This window comes from Alnus glutinosa, chromosome 10 (assembly GCF_958979055.1).
Source record: "Alnus glutinosa chromosome 10, dhAlnGlut1.1, whole genome shotgun sequence".
Taxonomy (NCBI): Eukaryota; Viridiplantae; Streptophyta; class Magnoliopsida; order Fagales; family Betulaceae; genus Alnus; species Alnus glutinosa.
In genome coordinates this window covers 16349608-16364397 of record NC_084895.1, presented here as the reverse complement: position 1 = coordinate 16364397, position 14790 = coordinate 16349608, and the positions used below count along the sequence as shown (strand labels likewise).

Genomic DNA, 14790 nt, shown 5'->3' with positions numbered 1-14790 from the left:
AATACACAATATTTGGCACTCATCAAAGTGCTCTGGTGTCCCGCTAGCCATAAGGACAATTGGAAGTTTACTACGCTCCAAAAGTTCAAAAGCCGAGTGGTTGTCTTTTAAGGAGAATGAACTCTCTAAAATAGCTCAGAATGAAAAAGACATCTTACCAACTTTGAAGTTGAGTTATGATCATGTTCCTTCACATTTGAAGCACCGCTTTGCTTATTGCAGTTTGTTTCCAAAAGATTACGAGTTGATAAATCAAGATTGATTCAGCTCTGGATGGCACAAGGGTTTGTCAAGTCATGTGATGATCAAAACCGATGCTTGGAAGAGGTTGGTAATGAGTATTTTAAGGATTTACTATGGAGATCATTCTTTCAAGAAGCTGTAACGGATTCGTTTGGTGACGTAATTAGACGCAAAATGCATGACCTCATGCATGATCTTGCCATATCAGTGGCAGGATCATTGATCACAACATTAAATGATAAGAAGAGAAACATTCATGAGAAAACTCGTCATGTCTCAGTTGTCGATGGTTCATCAATTACAACTTCATTGTGTAAAGCAAATAGCATAGGTCCGTCAACATTTTAGATTGTGAAGCAATTTTTGCAAGTTCCAAGTGCTTGCGCGTGTTGGACCTGCACAGGAGAAATCTTGAACTTCTGCCAAGCTCTATTGGAAAGTTGAAGCATTTAAGATATCTTGATCTTTCTTCAAACCGCAATCTCAAGAAGCTACCTAATTCTATAACCAGGTTGCAGAATTTGCAGACACTAAATCTCTCAAGTTGTTATCGTCTTGAAAAATTGCCAAACTCTATTGTTGAGTTGAAGCATTTAAGATATCTTGATCTATCTTGGAGCACGAATCTCAAGAAGCTACCCAATTTTATGTCCAAGTTGCAGAATTTGCAGATACTAAATCTCTCAAATTGTTTTAGTCTTGTAGAATTGCCGAGAGACATGAAAGAATTAGTCAATCTCAGGCATCTTAAGATAGATGGATGTAATCGGTTGACTTATATGCCACGTGGATTGGGGCTGCTCACTAATCTCCAGACATTATCAAAGTTTGTGGTCCACAAGGATCCTTTCTCTCCGCATAGTAGTGGGTTAAAAGAACTAAAGGGACTACATAACCTAAGAGGAAACTTAGCTATTCAAAATCTGAGACATAAGAAAGATGGTGCGTAAGAATGTATGGAAGCAAATTTAAAAGAGAAACAACATCTTCATGGTTTGTCTTTATGGTGGAGTACTGAAGGAGGTGTCAATGCTTCAGACGTTAATGTTGATGATGAGATGTTACTGGAAGTCCTCCAACCGCACCCAAATCTGAAAGAGCTTTGTCTAAGATGCAATTGGGGTTCAAGGCTTCCAAATTGGCTTTTGTCACTCACAAATCTTGTTAAATTTGAATTAAATCTAGTAAATTGAGCTCACTGAGGATTCCTCTTTATAGAATTGCCTTCCAAATTTTAACTAACTAGCTTGATTACTCTTTTTTCAATAAGTTATCCATTTTTTTTTCTTTTGTTATGTGGAAATGGTATCAAAATATTAAACTCTGACATCGTTATTTTTTATTTATTTTATTTTTTTACTCATTGTTTTACTCTTCATGTAAATGATTAATTCATTATGTGAATGCAAAAAGAAGCTTTATATGGCTTGACAGAGCTTTTGAGAGAGGAAGTCAAAAGTCCTTGTCTAGTTGTTATCCAACATCCGTTCAGCTTCCTCTTGTTCCTTTGATTAAGGTTTGTGTCCCTTATTCTGTGTTGCGTATTGGATGGATCATTGTGTTCTTTGGTGACAGTTGGTTAAATTAATGTGCAGTGCTTTGGATATGTGTGTGCTGAGGTTATTTTAATCGCTAAATACATCAGCAACATGTAGAATTGTGCTTGAGATTAGCGGCTCGAAATTAAGACTTTAGAATGTATCTCAGAGATAAATTGAATTTATGCGTAGGTTGTATATATGCTTAGATGTTTCTATGATAACAAGGGAAGAGGTAAAACACATGCTTAGAAGTTATCCTCAAGAAAAGAAAGGAACAAAAAACGATTAATGTACAAAAGATAATTTCAATTGAATTGAATAAACTATATAAAGTTTAAACATCAAGAAAGGTGTTTGAAGATGATCAAATTAGTGATTTATTTGACTAATTATTATATGAACCTTGGCTGCACTAATTACTCTCTATGATAGTAATGTGGAATCCATCCTTTGATAATATGGATGCTTGAAGTATTTTAATTGCACATGGTTTGATATATTCTTTTGATTATGGCACTGTACTACCCATTCCAAAAATTAAGTATTTTAATTGCTTAGGGCTCCATTGGTCACTTTTATGCCTTACAGTTTTGATGATTTTCTGTATGCTTTTTTGGCTTGCAGGCTAATCTCATTGAATTTAGGAATATCATTACTGACTGCATTCCCCTTGAAAATTCTTTGCATTGGTACATGACTCCTTACCTCGTTTGTCATAATTTTTTTGTTTAATTTTCTTATATCTTTGAATCGAGATCATACTTGCTATCATGCTTTGCAGAGTCATAATTGTAATGTTTCTTTTGTAGGACATCATTGTGGCCGAGGATTATTTGAAGCAAAGAGGAGTTGACAGAAAATCAAGAGGATTAGTACCTTGTATTCATATGCCAATGTATCAACCAAGTGTGTGAAATAAAAAATTAATTAAAAAGAAGTTGATTACGTGACTTATGAGTGTAATTTATGTCCCATTCTAACATCCCCAATTCTCTTCCCGCCAGAAAGCCATTTCCCAGGATTTGAAATTCCAAAGCACACACAAAAAATCACAATGAATTCAATTCTAGAGAGAGAGAGAGAGATGGAGGCAAAAAAGATCGGTCGTCGCTGGACGATCTGATGTCATCGTTCAACACTCGCATTGCAGAGTTTCAAGAGCTCGTTGTTGCGCGAAACAGTGAGTCAATTTCCAAAGAACACGTTTTCCTTTTTCTTGCCAAAAGAACTTCGTCAAATCAGACGCGTCCATGAATGAGAATTTCTTGGTTGTATGATTTTCAGTGTACCTGGCCACAAGTATCACTGATTTGTCGGCAGTGGACGTCGCATTGAAGGCCATGGAGTTTCAGCTTCAGGCTATCAAGGAGCGCTTGCTCGAAGAAACGCTAGCTATTCCCAAAGCCAAAGTACCTCTCTCTCTCTCTCTTTGTTTCTATATTTCTTCTTAAAAAAATGGTTGTTTATGAATTGTGGGAATTTTAAGTGGTTTTAGATTTTGAAACTTAGGGGTTTTCACTGTTTGTGGATTAAATTTATGAAAGACAGAAAAAAAGAATAAGAACTTCTGTGCAAGTGAGGTGGTGGGGAAAAGGGACTGTTTGGTGACTGACAAAATGGAGGAAAATGGTTTTCAAGTTTGTTTTTGTAATGTACTTTCTTGTTTATAGGATATTTTCTATGATATAGATGAAAATGGATATGAAATTGGAATGGATATTGATGGATTTGTAGAATGAAATAATGGAATGAATAAACTGTATATTGAAATGGATAAAAGGTTGACTAATTCAAGCGTAGTTGGGCTCCAAAAATGGGTGATTCGATTTCAATCCAACGGCTCCAAGAACTATAATTCTGAGAACTACAATTCTGAGAACACACTTAACACATTTCATAACTATCTCCACACTCCCCTTGGACTTTTATACATCAAACATCTCCTAGCTAACTAACAAAAGCCTACTATTACAATTATATCCCTAACACTATTATATCCCTTGCAGTTTTTTGGGTTTTGTTATATGCCTGTTTTTGGTGTGTTAATTTTTCTTACTTTGGCTCTGAAATGTGAAAATTCGACTATTTTGGTTAGTTTCTAATTGCGCTCTATTTGGTTTCTGGATTATTTACATGGCACTTGAGAAGGGAAAACAAACTGTTAGTAATTCAGTTTTTCCAATACAGATTTATTCTATCATATAGATTTACTCAATCGAGCCAGATACGACCATATGGCTTGGTCGAGTTGATTTTCTCATTATGCCAATTTATGACTATTGTACGTTTGGAGAAGGTTTTAAATAAATCTATTATAGTTATGGTTCATTTGGAATTAGAAGAAACTAATTCCTTCCTAAAACTGAGGCTGATGCAAATGTTATATTTTAGTTTGGTCTTTGCCTATGTTTTCCCTAAGCAACTAGGGGGTGAGGATTTGAGTTAGGTTGGTTGACTGTCTCTTTCTTGCTGTGGTTGTAGAACCTCATAGATGCATCATTGCGACAGCAGAAGAAATTGCAGTGTATTTCTGTTTATGTTCCGTCATTTCTTCCTGAAAGACTGTCTGTGACAAACTTGGAAACTAATAGATGGTAGTAGTATTTGTTTTTCTGGTTTTACTAGTTTATATTTTGTGATTTTGTTTTCTGGATTTATTTCCTTTGTGTTGATAACCAATTCTTGTTAACTAATAAATGATAGTAGTATTTCTTTTGATTTATGTATTAAATGGTGACTCCCTTGCTTATACGCTACTTCTATTGCTTCACCAGCATCATCATGATAATACAAAGGGTTAAATACATTTTAACCCCCCAAACTACCACCCTTTCTCCGGATAGTCCTCCAAACTACTAATGCTTAGATTTTGGCCTCACAAACTAACACTTTCTGATTTTTTGGCCTTATCCGTCCATTTATACCGTCAATTCTAAACAGAAATTCGAAAATACCCTTCCTACACTTCAAAATTTCCACAGTTAAGGGATAGGTATTTTGAGATTTTTGGCCAATTTTTGTTAGAATTGACGGCATAAATAGACGGATGGGGCCAAAAAATCAGAAAGTGGTGGTTTGGAGGAGCAGAATCTAAGCATTGGTAGTTTGAGGGACCATCTGAAAAAAATGTGGTAATTTGGGGAGCTAAAATGTATTTAACCCTAATACAAATAAATCTCTTCCACTGAACCTTAAGAAAAGGGTCGAGGTATCAAATGAAAGGAAAAAAAAAAAAAGAAAACAATAAATAGAAGGTCTTTTGGCAGTTTTGTTAAAGTTGTATGCTGCTGCAGTGTGAGAAAAAGGGTCGTGGCTCTCCACCATTGTGGTATATAACTGCCAATGAGCTGGATTCTCTGTCATCGTAAGTACATATTTGCTTATGTAATTGTTCAACATTTGATATCAATGTGAGTTTCAGCTACACCTCCTGCTTATGTATCGTAACTGATTACATAAAACTGTTTGCTTCCATCATATGGTTTGTTATGGCTTTCTAATACCACACCCATAAATTTGGACACTGGACTACAACTGTATCTGGGAATGTTTGCATCATTTCTATGTTTGAAACCACCAATATTGAGCTATGTGCTTATTTATGTTTAAGTTAGTGCATATGCAGAAAAACCTTGAAGGCTGAAACACTGCTGATCGACAATCATAATCATACTTTCCTTAGTTATTTTAAGAAACATTGCACATATTTTAAGAAACAATTGAACTCTTTGAATTTGTCTACAAGTATTGGGCATGGTTGTCAAGTTGGGCGGCAGACATGCCAATTGTCAATTGATAAACGGGAGTCTGATAATATAGCTTTAGCCTCTACATATGCAATATAAATTCCTGTCCCTACTCTCCTTTTAATCTTTCTTTTTTTGTTTCTTTTTCTTTTCCGGGTGGTTTTGAGGGTGGGGAATGTCTGATATATCCCCTTACATAAAATTTCTAGCTCTATGTGTCACGAACTGCAGATACATGGGAGGAAGGTTGACATTGGAGAAGGTCAATGCAGCTATTAATGACAATGGCAACTTATGCTGAAGCAAATGCTCATCTTATTACGTCTCCAAAGAAGGGGGGAGGTTCTTATTCTACTTTTTTTCTGATACTCAAGACGTGTTTAATCTTAAATCTGTCCTAATTATGGTTTTCTTTCTTCATGAAGCTGGCAGAAAATCTCTGGGACAAAGCCCTGGTATGTGAACTAAACCTCAATTAACAGTTCTATCTCTTAATGAATGCTTCCCGGCACCCCCTTTACCTAGCCAAGGATAACTTATCTTTAAAATAGCACTGGCTGATTGTCTCTAGGTGGTTGAAGTAGAGATCTGGGATCAAATCCCACATCAAGGTTGAGAGAGTCTATGTTATGGGGATGGGGTACCACCATATTACGCAAGCTATTGCTGAATTCTATCCTTAAAAAAAAGTACGAGCAGTAGCCTCCTGTCCTGGCATCCAACACCTTGACCTTTCCCTCCAGTGTAGGAAGGAGGTGCTGATATAACATAATCTCAAGACTATAATACAAGATGGGAACCTGTATTCCTTTTTTGGGGCAACTGGCTTATATTTGTTAGTGCTGATTATCTCTTCATGTTTTGAGCATGAATTATTCTTTGATTCGTGCTACTGATTTTCTGTATTGCTGAAACATGCAGGAGCTAAGGGATATTGCAATGACAGAAGCCGCAAAGGGAAAACACTTTTTTCTTGAAAATGACATAAAAGGACCAGCACTGAAGCGAAAAGCAATACTGACCGTGAGTGTTCCCCTTCTACAGGCATTTAGAATAGCTAAACCATGCATTGTCAAGGAAGTAAAATGGCCTGTGGGATAAACTTAATACCCACCCTCATCTATACATGCTTCTGCTCTACCCTGGGGTTGGGTAAATGATTTTAATATAGACTTCATTTCATGGCCAACTGATCCTAAAGATGGTTGTCAAAAACTATTAGGCATCTTTGCATCTCCAAGAATCACATTCCTTATGAAAATTTAAAGTCCAAATAATGCAAAATGAAGAAAGTTGGATTCCTTTTGTTCTGTAAACTACTTTCTGGTTCTGCAAATGCTGTAATAATTTGTATGATGACACTAGACATCATGATGAACACCTTATTTGATTGTACTGAGATCCTCTTGTTAACTTATTTTTTCTGTAGGCAAAATTTGATTACAATATCAATTTTGTACAAGAGGAATTCCATTCTGTACACTGGCATGTTGATGTTTGACTTGAACTATATAAATAGATGTCTTTCATCTTTCCTGCCCGTTTATGCAAAAAGAATCTTATCCCTCTATATCATGGTGTGTTGCAGGTCCTTCGTCTTCTTGGCCGCTTAAGTGAGACTCAATGAAACCTTGCTTCCCAAAGAACCACATGTTTACAAGCTTATAATATTTTCCTGTATTTCTTTCAAAGAAGATTGGAAGCCCTCACCTGGCATGAGTGAATATGTTCTTACTTTCAAGGTTTATGAGTATAGTAATGACTAAAGAGGATAACATTGGCTTTTCAAACCTGAACTCAGTAAGGATTGTAAATTCTACTTTGAAGGTTTTCTGGAAAACTGGTTCAGATGTTGTTGATTACGCTTCTATCAACTTGTTTGGATGTATAGATGATATAGATTACGGAAACATTGTTTGGTCTTATTTAAAGTCCATTCATTTAGGACCAAGCCATTTAATGATGACAAAGGAAATTTTAATAACTGAAAAATATATTTTAGCCCGCCGAAAGAATACCACATTTTTATTTGTCTCCAAACTTTAGAAAGTGACATTGAGGGTCTCCTGAACCGTGTCAAATTCTCCACTTCTATTTTTTTCTCTCCAAAATAAAACAAAATAAAATAAATAAATAAAAAGAAGAGAAAAACTGAAAATAACAAAAAAGGGTAGCCCTTTTCATATGAGCCCCACTAATATTCTTTTTTCAAATGGTTATGTTTTTTTATTTTATTTTTTATAAACTTCGAGGGTATTTTGAGGAGGAAAATGTAAAAATGTTTAATTTGTCACGCGGTAATAGTTCAGAGGGCTAAAATATATTTTCTCTTTTAAAAATACAAGTTAACATAATAAAGAAATAATTGATCCTAGTAGCACATGGGGCTAAATTGTGGTGTAGGCTTCCTAATAATTCCAAGATTGACCTCAATTTGCAAAATTTCCAAAATTTATGGAATGAAAGCAATGTTGATTGTGCACTAGATACTTAGGTCATTCATGATATATAGATTACGATTTTCTATAATTAGGATGTTCAAATTTTATTGAAATTCGGGCAATTACACATGACCGCACCCTAGACTATTTGGGGTAGGTGGACTTCGCAACCCCCTCTCTGAATTGCCTAAATTTCAACAAAATTTGAGCACTCCAATTGTAGGATGGAAATACTCCTTAAATGTGTGTGTGTGTATGTGTGTAATCGAACCAAAAATGCAACTAAAATATAAAATGCGGAAAAGTAAAAAACACAGATATTTTGGTTACGATGTGAAAACTCTTTGTACCAAAAAGAAAAACCACTCTGGGGTAGCTAAACCCAAGAAATCCACTAACAGAAGAAATGTCTAGTTACAAAGCAATCGTACTCACATAATCCGATATAGTAGTTGTACCTTGAACTCTAACACGAACCTATACATAAATGCCTTTCAACCAGCCCTCATATCTGAAGAGTTCTTCAATGGATTCCTTTAACTTAGTGCTCCTCTCTATGTTAGACTTCAACGGTTGATTAAATCACACAAATATTCTACGAGAGTTAGCACATCTAACAATATCTGCCCAAATAACCTCTCTTAGCACAATGAAAATTCTACTATGGAATTCTTTCCAATACACAGCCTATGAGCCTATTTAAATAGGTTTCAAAAATCTTAAATCTACTCAAACTCGGATTTGCATAGGCGGCGTTCGAACCTGGCTTTTGGGCGTCCGGACTTGCAACTGAAACTTCATAAAACTCTGAAGAGTGTCCAGACCTGGAAACCCTAGTGTCCGTAAGGTTGCATAAAGTAGTTCATCCGTCCACAGTCACCGCATAATCATTCGGACTCCTTGCCGACGGGAACTTACTGACTTCAACGTCTGCTGGGCTCGTCCGGAGGGCTTATGGACCTTAAGCTACTGACTTCACCGTCTGCTGTAGTGTTCGGACCTTCAAAGGACTTCGAGGCTTTGGGCTGAGCATCCATACTCTGGCAGCTGAGTGTTCAAATAGTCTCTAGGGAAAACTGACTTTCTGAGCTGTAAAATCTCCAGAAATAATTCTTTCAACAGGACATTTCCTTCTTAGTGATATTTTGTACAGATAGCTGTTCTGATCAGTCTTTTCCATATTGAAAAATATATTCTGCAAATAATCTTCTAGAAGCTCTCTGAAAATTACGGTGTCCCTGTTATGGAAGTCCCTAATATGAAAGCGCTTTTATCAACAGAATAAGAATCAATTAGGACCAATTGATTATGCAGAATATTTTCCACATCATATACCTTTTCTTTCTTGATTAATATTCTGCAATATTTTCACCACTCAACTCTTTCCTTTTCTTGAAGAATATTTTGTAATATTTGTTCTTTCTTGGCTCTTTCCTTTTTCTTGAGGAATACTCTGCAATATTCTTTCTTACTTGGCTCTTTCATTTCTTGAATAAACCAAATAAGTTTTGACATCGAATTTGCCAATATTAAAAACCCAACATAGGAAATCCTTGCTATTTTATGCTACCTTTCACCTTCTTGGAGAAGAGAAGAAAATTCAACTAAAAAGAACAAAAAGAAAAGAAAGATAATTTAGCTTATGGGCCTTTTGGATTCCAAGAAAAACACTAACATTCTTTTGCACGGTTTTTTGCTGGAAATTTTTTAGATTTTCAATTCCAAAGGAGCGAACGAAATAAAAATAACAGATTTCAAGTTCCTAGTCTCATGCTTTTCAACAATATTTGAAGAACCAACCAGAGGCTTAAGGTTTCTTTCAGACAAGAGATTCTTATTTTAATCATATATCTTTTGAAACTCCCACCAATTTTATTTCAAGTTCCTAGTCTCAGCTTAAGTTATTTAGATGAATTGCCAGTAGTTAAGATCAAGAACTTCAAGTTCCTTTTTTTTGTTTTTTTTTTTTCAATATAACTTGATAATATCATCTTACAATGCGATTCTCTCGCGATCTTCCTAACCCTACAAAACACAATTAGTAATGCTATACACTACACCAATATATTACTTTTCTTTCACTATATATACTGTCGTGACAGAGTTTAGTAGTTATTAATTTTTTTTTTTTTGGGTAATCTTACATACTATATCTCCATTCTACTTCCATCTTATTGAGTTGATGTGACCGTATCCATTAACTTCATGAAAATAAACCAAAATTTCTTAGAGTTTAGATAATTATTCCTAAGCTCAAGTTTGGGTATTACACTTTGCTAACAAATTTTGACCAAAATCAAATTGTTTTGAACACTGAATTAGCCAACATAAATCCTAAAACATTCAATTGTTCCAGCATAACAATAACATAATATAAATGAAAGAAAAAAAATGAGGAAATTTTGTGAAGGACAGAAATTTCCTACAAACTAGTTTGTAGGAAATTTCATACAACCCACATATAAGAGCGACATGTGTCCTTTAAACATTTGAGAAGAACATGTTTTTTTATTAATACTATTAAAAAACATATAAGAAACACATGTTATTAAAAGAACATGTGCTTCTCACATGCCAAGGGATACATGTAAATTTTATATGTAGACGGTATAAAATTTCCTACAAACCAGTTTATCGGAAATTTTTGTCCTTTTGTGAATGGTCAAGACGAGCTGGATGGCCTTCCCTAGCTCCGTCGATCCAGCAGTTTCTTTAATATTTAACAACCCAATAATCATTTAACATCATTTAAATCTCCAAATGACCCTACAATTTTTATTTTATTTTATTTTTTTAGTGTCTTTTGAACAATAAATGACACTAATAAATTTGAATTTAGTGTCGTTTGAATAATAAATAACGCTAATTTTAACACTGTTTACTGTTCAAATGACACTAAATTCAAATTTTTTTTAATTTCGTTTAATGTTCAAACAGAGCTATTTAACGCCGTTTTGTAGAAGCGACACTAACCCAAAATGACACTAAACTGTGTTTTTTTTTTTTTTTTTTTGTATTTATATTAACTTAATAAGTAATTTTGATCAAAAGTCATCTAAACTAGTTGTTTGTATAAACATATGAAGAGTTTAGGACCAAAAGTCACAATGTATTAAATGGAAACCCCCCATTTGAGGGGATTAAAGGACCAACTCCTTTTGGTGTTAGGCACGATTCCATTATCAAAACTGTTAGTAAGTAATCCATCACCACTAGCATAAGTTTTCCAATACTACTTATAGCACTGAATCTCAAATCCATGGGTTGCAAATGTATTGAAAAACTTACGGTAGTAATGATGGAATTACTTATCCATATTCTTCTGAAAGTGCAACTTAATGACCTTTCCCATATCTCTTTACGTCCCTCTTCACCTCCCATCATGCATCCTCATTTCTCTGTTCAAACTAATGACCATGACCCCACCTCTTTTTGTCTCTCCCCACTGCTCTTTTTTGTATCCTCCTTAGTCTAAACTTTATGAAGTTAAAAAAAACAATACATACATGCATTAGAGCATCTCCAATAAGGTTAGGTAAACCAATACTTCCATAGATTTGATTGTGGTTTACAATTATGGCTTTCATACCTGTTTATTTTGGATTGTTTCCCATATAACTAGAAAGAGTCAAAGAAAATGTAGCAATTCAAATCAAGATTAATCGAGTACCTTATTTATGTTAAACTACGTTGAATCACAAAAATAGAAGTGAAAAGTAAGAAATCAATATTGTCTCAAAGTGCTTGTCTTTTTGTAGTCGAATACCTCAAGTTTTTTGTAATACCCCAAAATAATTATATAAATAACAAGTAATTAACTGTTATAATACCTTTTTACAAAAATATGCTCATAGTACTAAATTTATTCAACTAAGTTCCCACATAATTATTTTCCTAAAAATCAAAACAAATAAATAATTTTAACCACTGGTCGAACGTTCGAAGCATCTCTGTAATATTCGAAGTAGACTAATTTCTTGGTTAAAAGCTGTACACCGAATGTTCGAAGTAGTACAATGAATGTTCGACCGTGCCCGAAAATCAATTTAAACCAATTATCAACATGATTCAGTCTTACCCCCTTCAACCCACGCCCATAAAAGTCACACCACGCCCTTCATCCTAAATCTTTCCTCCTACTTCATTTGTTTAAATAATGACACTATAGACAACCGGTGGATGAACATATTGAATGACATTTGCCCATATTTTCGGAGTTTTTCAAATTAAGAAAAATAAGACGAACATATTGGGAAAGTGTTATTTGAGGAGATTTTTGTTCGGTTTCGAACAATGAAACTATAAAAGGAAAGAATTTGTTAGATTTGTTACGATCCTAGCGGATTGTCAACTATATTTGGTTAAAAAAAAAAAATCAATTTAATTGATTTTTTAATATATATTTTAGATTAGGATTTTAGTATTTATTTTGAATTTTCCATCTTTAGTTTATTTTTATTGCTTTTAAGATTTAAGATTTGGTAATAATTTTTTTCTTAGGTGATTTAGTTGCTTATTAGGTTGGGAAAACTTCACTTACCACCTTTGATCTTTTATCACTTTTACAATCATACACTTAAACTTTAAAAAAATGTCAATTTAGTGTATCCATACTTCAATTTTTCTCAATTTCCACTCTCCCATCCAAATTCAACGTTAAATCCTAACAAAGAAAGCTAAATTCTAAAAATACCCCTCGTTAAAAAAAAAAAAAAAAAAAAAAAAAATTGAAAAGGTTGTGACCCCCGGTGGGTCACGTAGACCCACTAATGGGTCAAAAGGTTGGTCTTTGTGACCCACCGGTGAGTCAAACTTGATTAGAAAAAAAAAAATTATTAAATCAGTGTACTTTTATAATTTTATAAACATATTAGGTGTATAAATGACATTTTACTTGTCAACCGTATTTAACATTGAATTTGGAAGGGATGGTCGAAATTGAAAAAAAAATATAAAAAAAAATTGAAAGATGAATACACTAAATTTAAATTTTTTAAAGTTTGAGGGTATGATTGTCAAAGTGATGAAAGATCAGGGGTTATGAGTAAAGTTTTTCCTATTAGGTTTTAGTAACCATTGTTAGAATATTTTTATTAGTAGTAGTTGCATAATTATCTTTATCTAGATTTTTTCTTTTGGAGCTTTGTATTTTCTATTTAAACAGAGCTTATTGTATGAAGAAAAAAACTTTACAACTTTGATAATGAATATTTGAAAAAGAGTAATGATCAATAGATGTCACCCCACGTTCTCTTTGTGTTTGTACTTTTATTTTCTAAGCTATACGTAGCTTGTTACTTTTATAAACTTGAAGACGCAGTTATTCTCTTCTTTGTATCCACGCTTTCCATGCCGGATCATGTTGAGACTATGCAATTTAGGAAAAAGTAAAGATAAAAATAAAGAAAAAATAGTACATGGAGAACCTACATTGTTCGGCAATGTCTCTACGTTCTCAAGAGCGACTAACTAATTTTTAATTATGTCAAAAGAATAGAGTTACATCATATGTATACTAATACCAGTTAAACCCTAATCCGGTATATTGAATTTCCCAATATACCCTTGCCATACTTTGGAGGTGGTTCCTAACCTATTGTTCAACAATCTCTTATAGATTATATTGTTTTTATGTACTTCCATTAAAGTATTTGCATTATTAGAGTCATTGGGGTGTTTCCTTTCCATAAATAAAAATGGAAATAACTGTTAGAGTTAGCTGGCCATTTAGAATACTCACCTAGTAATGAATAATAAATTAAGGAATAATTGTATCATTGACCCCTGTGGTATGTCATAATTACAAATCACTCCCTATAGTTTAAAAAGTTCATGAGAGATCCTTGTGGTAAACTATAATTACAAATCGATCCCTGGAGCCAAATTCGGTTAAATTTTTTGATAGATTCTGTTAAATGCCACTTCAGCGCCACGTCAAACCAATAAGATAGCGACACGTGTCCATCTTAATAAATAAATAAATATACTTATTTAAAAGAAAAAAGAAAAAAGAGAAGGGCAAAGGAGTGGCTAGACCACCCTTAGACCTTCTAGGGGTGGCCGCGCGCCACCCCCGGCCACATTTGGGGGTGGCTGGAGCCTCCCGAGAGGATGATGGCCACCCCCAGCCACCCCTTTGACACCTTCCCTTTTTTTTAAAAAAGAAAAAAAAGAAGTATATTTATTTATTTTTTTAATAAATTTATATATTTTTTATTAAGATGCACACGTGTCGTCATTTTATTGGTTTGACGTGACGCTGATGTGGCATTTAACAGAATCTGTCAAAAAATTTAACGGAATTTGACTCAAGGGATCGATTTATAATTATAGTTTACCACAAAAACCTCTCATGAACTTTTTAAATAATAGGGAGTGATTTGTAATTATGACATACCAAAAATATCAATAGTGTAATTATCTCATAAATTAAAGCCACTTTGCTTCTTTTTGGACAATTAGAGATGTGTGTGTGAAAGCACAACCATTTTATGATCGCAGTAATTTGGTTTACTTCAAGCCAAGCGACAAATTCATGTAAAGCTAGAGACCTGCCGACGAAATTGAGTCTCACGTACTTGCATCACTATTCTATCATTATTTTTATTAGAAAATGTAAAAAGTAACAACATTATAAAGATCTAGGTCGTCTATTTTTGTTTTTGGTGCTGGATGAATTCATGCAAAGTTCCAGCTAGGTACTGGAAGGCCTTTGATCCAATCCAATTTGTTCACAAGTCACAAGGGTCTCCAATCTCTCCATGTTATTTTATTAATTCCCTTAACAAAAATCTCCATCTATATAAACCCTAACCCATT

At 34.1% G+C, this 14790-nt stretch overlaps 1 protein-coding gene and 1 pseudogene across 1 annotated transcript; both read left to right on the top strand.

The window, feature by feature from the left end:
- Positions 1-273: 273 nt before the first annotated feature.
- Positions 274-1193, top strand: LOC133879105 (putative disease resistance RPP13-like protein 1). The gene is made up of 2 exons (XM_062317649.1): positions 274-532; positions 592-1193. Exons 1-2 carry the CDS (start codon positions 274-276, stop codon positions 1191-1193), a joined length of 861 nt encoding a protein of 286 aa, XP_062173633.1.
- A 6-nt stretch (positions 1194-1199) lies between these two features.
- LOC133879104 (spindle and kinetochore-associated protein 1 homolog) lies at positions 1200-7234 on the top strand (annotated as a pseudogene).
- Positions 7235-14790: the final 7556 nt, after the last annotated feature.

Coding starts and splice junctions, on each gene's coding strand:
- LOC133879105 (XM_062317649.1), top strand. CDS start 274: ATGGCACAAGGGTTTGTCAAGTCATGTGATGATCAAAACCGATGCTTG. Junction 533..591: donor TCATGTCTCAGTTGTCGATG/GTTCATCAATTA, acceptor TCAACATTTTAG/ATTGTGAAGCAATTTTTGCA.